Source organism: Pholcus phalangioides, unplaced genomic scaffold (genome assembly GCF_987345545.1).
Source record: "Pholcus phalangioides strain wild (caught in Gottingen) unplaced genomic scaffold, Ppha-v1.0 ptg000004l_1, whole genome shotgun sequence".
NCBI classification, from domain to species: Eukaryota; Metazoa; Arthropoda; class Arachnida; order Araneae; family Pholcidae; genus Pholcus; species Pholcus phalangioides.
Genome location: NW_028301597.1, coordinates 32,886,656 through 32,893,114, shown reverse-complemented (window position 1 = coordinate 32,893,114; position 6,459 = coordinate 32,886,656). Strand labels below are relative to the sequence as shown.

The 6,459-nt window shown below is 44.3% G+C and overlaps 1 protein-coding gene across 1 annotated transcript; it reads right to left on the bottom strand.

Annotated features, from left to right (window-relative positions):
- Positions 1-3,991: 3,991 nt before the first annotated feature.
- Positions 3,992-5,220, bottom strand: LOC149087104 (uncharacterized). The gene has a single exon (XM_089231907.1). The coding sequence runs from the start codon at positions 5,218-5,220 to the stop codon at positions 4,057-4,059; it is 1,164 nt and encodes a 387-aa protein (XP_089088033.1). The 3' UTR covers positions 3,992-4,056.
- Positions 5,221-6,459: the final 1,239 nt, after the last annotated feature.

Sequence of the window (6,459 nt, the reverse complement as noted above, 5' to 3'; positions counted from 1 at the left end):
ACATCTCATATGAGATGATAAATATATATCGAAATATATGGATATCTCGAGATGATATTGTCACGTTTATTACAAACGGTCAAACACGGTGAATTATTTTATTAGGCTAAGCACAATACAGGGACGAAAGGAATAGCGTGACCGAACACAACGAATACGCAGATCAAACTCTCCAAAAAACAAAATAATCAAAAAGAATTAACTTAAGTCACCATAGCAACCAATAGTCCAAAGAAATGAGATGGAGAAGACAGTCCTTTGTAAAGGCTTGTAGCCCTCATACGTTGCATTACTCCCTCTTCACAGAAACAGCGTCCCGCTGTTTGTACGACGGCTCATGAGACTTGTTGTCAGCCTTGTTGCTCTCCTTGTTCCTCCTTAGTATTGTCGTCGTTGGAACGGGAGCTGTCCTGAGCGTCCGGGTCATTGTACGGTTTCATACGGAGCACATGAACAACATCTCTTGATTTCCGCCGTCGTGAAGCAGGATCAAAATCTTCTACCGCATAATTCACATCTGATAATTTTCTCAAAACTTTATACGGGCCAAAGTACCTCTTCATCAATTTTTCCGACAGCCCGACTTTTCTTACAGGTGTGAAAATCCACACTAGATCTCCAGGCTTGTAGTCTACCATTCGGTGTTGAGAATCATAACGTTGGCTGTCATATTGTTGAGCCTGTAAAGTTCGCAGCCGTGCTATCTGCCTTGACTCTTCTGCTTGTGCAATTAATTGGCCAAGATGATCAGATTCCGGTTCACCCGAACTGTATGGGAACATAGTGTCTAGGGTAGTTTCAGCTTCGCGTCCATGTAATAAATAAAAAGGTGTAAATCCAGTAGTTTCTTGTCGAGCAGTGTTATAGGCAAACGTGACGAATGGTAGGATTTCATCCCAGTTTTTCTGCTCGACATCGACATACATGGACAACATATCTGCTAGCGTTTTGTTAAAACGTTCTGTGAGGCCATTCGTCTGAGGATGATACGCCGTGGTCAATCTGTGGGTCACATTACAAAGTCTGTTGAGTTCAGCAACGAGTCTTGACTGAAAAACCTGTCCCCGATCGGTTATAAGAGTTCTCGGAGCTCCATGTTTTAGCATAATTTCTTCGACGAAAAACTTGGCTACCTCTGGTGCATCTGCTGAAGGCAGTGCTTTTGTTATAGCATACCGGGTAAAATAGTCAGTACTCACAATGATCCATTTATTTCCTGCTCGAGACTTATGAAGGGTCAAGCGGCTCTCTTAAGACCGACTTTGAGGTTATCGACGGCGTTTTGTGCAAGAAGAATTTTGATCCGGCGGAAAAAAAGTGGCTACCTGTTATTCCGAAACATCTACAGTTGGACATCCTCAGACATTTCCATTCCGTCAAGACGGTTTCCTGACGGAAACCGTCCAAGCAGATCCATACCAATACGACAGAAGGGTGCTTCTGCTGGAGGAATGGGAATCAAACGGCCCGGTGGTTTTTGAGCTACGTTTTTTCTTCGCTGACATTCCTTGCAATGCAATACATAGCGACGTACGCTTCGATATAGACCGGGCCAGGAGAATCGCTTTCGTATTCGGTCGTAAGTCTTCGCAAATCCCAAATGGCCTGCTGTTAAGGAATCATGGAAATGTCTGAGGATGTCCAACTGTAGATGTTTCGGAATAACAGGTAGCCACTTTTTTTCCGCCGGATCAAAATTCTTCTTGCACAAAACGCCGTCGATAACCTCAAAGTCGGTCTTAAGAGAGCCGCTTGACCCTTCATAAGCATGGATCTTATTAGCTACATCGGGATCCTTGAGTTGTTCACTTGCTAGGTCGAGGACTGAAGTTATGACACTAATGTCCTCTGGCACGGAGCTTTCGTCAACGGGGTACCTTGAAAGGCTGTCGGCATCATTATGTTTTCTTCCGCTTCTGTATACTATTGAGACCTCGTACTCTTGCAGTCTCAGCGCCCATCGTGCTAACCGTCCGGAAGGATCTCTCAGGCTGGCTAGCCAGCACAAGGCATGATGGTCGGTAACAATCTTGAAAGGCTTTCCGAAAATATAGGGTCGAAATTTTGTAATGGCCCATATGACCGCAAGACATTCTCTCTCCGTGGTGGAGTAGTTTTTCTCGGCTTTTGATAGAGTTCTGGACGCGTATGCTATAACTTTCTCTTTCCCGTTCTGATGTTGGACTAGCACTGCTCCTATTCCGTAACCACTGGCATCGGTATGTAACTCTGTTTCAGCCTTCTCATCAAATAGCCCTAATACTGGGTCGGAAGTTAGGGCTTTCTTTAGAACTTTAAAAGCTTCTTCTTCATCTTTTTCCCAACGAAATTTTACGTCATTTTTCAATAAATTTTGCAATGGAGCAGCTTTCAGACAGAAATCCTTTATAAACCTTCGGTAGTAAGAGCTGAGCCCTAAGAAACTCCTCACATCTCGGATGTTTTGTGGAACAGGAAAATTTGTAATGGCTCTTACTTTATCTGGATCTGGTCTAATTCCCTCGGCATTCACAACGTGGCCAAGAATTTTAATTTCCGGTGCTGCAAACAAACATTTCTTTGGGTTCAAGTGAAGACCTGCGTCTTGAATGCATTGAAAAACAGCTGTTAAACGGTTAAGATGTTCATCGAATGTCTCGGAAAAGACGACGATGTCGTCGAGGTAGCATAAGCACATATTCCACTTAAGGTGACGAAGGAGGTTGTCCATCATGCGCTCAAAAGTTGCTGGAGCATTACAAAGTCCAAATGGCATCACCTTAAATTCGTATAGTCCTTCTGGTGTTACGAAAGCAGTCTTTTCACGGTCAGCTTCATCAACCTCAATCTGCCAATAGCCACTGCATAAATCCATGGTGGAGAAATACTTTGCGCCCTTTAGAGAATCCAAAGTATCGTCTATAGGAGGTAGTGGGTAGACGTCTCTTTTGGTAATTCTGTTTAATCTGCGGTAATCGACACAAAATCGCCAAGTGCCATCCTTTTTCTTGACAAGAACTACAGGAGAGGACCAGGGGCTTTCAGATGGCTGAACGACTTCTTTTTTCAGCATCTTTTCAACTTCCTCTTGAATTATTCGACGTTCGGCAGGTGATACCCTATAAGGTCTTTGGTTGATGGGAGAATGGTCTCCAGTGTTGATTTTGTGCTTCACGTTGAGTTTGTAACTCCCCACCTTACCTCCATCACCAAAAGCTTCCGGAAACTGTTCTAGCAATAGAAGCAATTTCTTTTGATGTTCACTATCAAGATCCGTTGACAACATTTGCGAATAATCGACTGGACTCGCATTACTCTTGCTAACATTCTCGTACGACAGCACTTCCGATAAAGCATTCACATAGTTACAGTCAAGTTGTTCGGCGTGGCCAACGCACATGTTCTTCAAGATACGTCGAGGTTGGGCTAGCCCATTAGCGACCCACAGTTCCCTTTTGTTATTAGCGAGGCTCATGATGGTTGATGGGATGGCAACTTCTTGGTTCATCAATAAAAACCTATTATTTTCTACGATAACGTCAATGTCATTATCCAGCATAGGAGCAGATACTTGTATCTTAGTTACTGAGCGTGCTGGTATGGTATAATCCTCTACAGCGTACAACCCCCCTTTCTGCGTAGACCGATGATCATGTAAGATCTCTTCAAACGTAAATTCTAACTTGCCACAGTCTATGATTGCTTGAGACGCTTCTAGAAAATCCCAACCGAGGATGACATCATGGCTACATTTCGGCATAATTGTGAATTCCACTGGTTGACTGTGACCATTGACGGTGAGACGAAGAGTACAGGTTCCAAGAGGTTTTACATAACTGCCATTAGCGACTTTTAAGATAACATCTTGTGAGGAACATTGTTCACTATTTACAAACATAATTTTGCGTAAATGACGTCGAAAATCTTCTGAGATCACAGAGAAGGAGGCTCCAGAGTCTACTAGTGCACGTATGGGATGGTCGTCGAGGATAACATCAACATGATTTCCGAGCATCTTAGCGACATTGGGAGGATTTTGAAAAATAGCGGCCTCACCTCCAACAAAGGTCGCGCGGCTTAGTTTTCCTCATTTCGTCGATTCGGCGACTGACTAGAACGTCTATACGGCGACGGGGATCTGTAGCGGCGTGTCGGCGATCGTCCACGAAACGGGCTGGCTGGAGGGGTCCTGGCGGCTGGTATGCTGGTCTCGTCGGTTATGCGGCTGTTACTGGGGTATGACGAAGCATGACGGCCTTGGCTGTTGCGGTAGGTGTCAAAGATGGCCCTTCGCTCTCGACAATAGCGTACGACGTGTCCGGGACGTCCACAGTGGAAGCAAACGGGACTGTTGTCCTGTGTACGCCACACATCAGTTTTCCTCGGAAGTTGTTCCAATGTTGGTTCCAATCTTGCCGTCCTACGGGTATGCGTCAACTGGCGCCGTCGTCTTGATCCAGGAGAAATCGGCCGTTGACGTTCTCCAGACAGAGAAGCGAGCGACTTTCCCACTTCATCCCTTACGACAGCCTCGATCGCTTGCAGTCCTGGTTGGTGCGTCTCTGCCGGTGGCATGGTTAAGCGCTGGATCTCCTCACGCACAATTTGACGGATAAGAGATGACAAATCCTCTTGTTCCTCGATAGCAGCTATAGGAACAACGTTTGGGAGTCTGGCAAACTTGTTTCGTCCGATCCTTTTCTGCTGCATTTCTTCTATGTAATGGCACCACTTGACGAATTCAGCAGTGGTGGTGACTTCTCTCATCAGCAGCGCCTGGTATACGTCCTCGGCCACTCCTTTCATGAGGTGAGATACCTTGTCCTTTTCTGACATGGCCGGGTCTACTAGATGACAAAGTCCCAATACGTCCTGGATGTATGATGGACTTGGTTCGCCAGTCCTTTGCGCTCGACTCTTCAACCGTTCTTTGGCTCTTCGAACGTACAGCTCGGTGTCACCAAAGGTTTTCTTCAGTTCAGCTTCGAACGTTGACCACGAAGTGAGTGTGTCCTCGTTGTTTTCGAACCACTGCCTCGCAGTACCTTCGAGGAAAAAGTACGCATTGGCCAAGCGATGACTGTCATCCCACCGGTTGAAGTTCGACACTCTCTGAAACTCCTTCAGCCACCTCGTCGGATCTTGGTCAGGATCACCTCTGAAAATATTCGGCTTCCGGGTCTCCTCCATAAGAGCTGGAGTGCGTATTGTAGAACGTTCTTCTTCTCCTCTAGTCGTCATGGCTCGAGAACGAATAGTCCTTGAAGATGTCACGTACGGTCCGTATTCAGGAGGAAGATTCTGTAATCGATTACTCTGCCGAGAATCGTCGTTAGAAGCCAGGCTGATCACAACTGTCGTTACCCGGCGCCTCCACCAAAAATGTCACGTTTATTACAAACGGTCAAACACGGTGAATTATTTTATTAGGCTAAGCACAATACAGGGACGAAAGGAATAGCGTGACCAAACACAACGAATACGCAGATCAAACTGCCCAAAAAACAAAATAATCAAAAAGAATTAACTTAAGTCACCATAGCAACCAATAGTTCAAAGAAATGAGATGGAGAAGACAGTCCTTTGTAAAGGCTTGTAGCCCTCATACGTTGCAATATATATATTTTTAAAAAGTGAACGATTGTTAGATATGTTACTGCCAAAGCCCTAAATTGGACAATTCGCGACAGGGCCAGCCATTTCGAGAATTGACCAATTTGGTTAAATATTGACCCGGCCAGTTCGAGAAGTGGCCGATGACCCCTGGCCGAAGTCCGATAGCAAAATACATATTTCGGGATCATCGTCAAGTATTTTTCGTGATAGTTATATCTACGTTATTTATGGCAACCCTTTAAACCGCACTCATGATGCTGTAATCATTTTTTATCCGAAGTTTGTGCAGAGAAAACTGTATGTCTATATAATTATTTTTATATTATTTAAGACTCATAATTTTTAAAAAATTTTTATAATTTTTCTTTTTGAAATTCTAAACTTTATTATACAGTCAAATCCCGTTTTAACGAATACCGTTACAGCGAAAATTTCGTTTTAATGAACATTTTTGTAATCCCTCAGATAAGTTCACAGAGGAACAATACATAAACCTGGAATTCATTTATAACGAAATTTCGTAATAACGAAGTGATTTCTCCGGTCTCTTGGAGTTCGTTACGGGATTCGACTGTAAAGTTTTTCTCTCCAATTTCAATTTTTTTCCTCTCGGAACATGGGGCTAATCCAATATAGCTGCTATGTATAGACATGTATCCCACGTTGGCAATTAAAAAAACTGGATTTGGCTCCTACCGGGCCTCTTTGCATCAGCACATCGAGCTTTAGCCAGAGGTCAAACACTTCGTCTCCGCGAAATGGCCTTCCAAAACCTAAATCATTTCTGCAATTCGGACTTCATCCAAAACTCTTGGCCAATCGCGAATTAGCCGTACACACGAATTAGCCACACCTCGTTCTTTG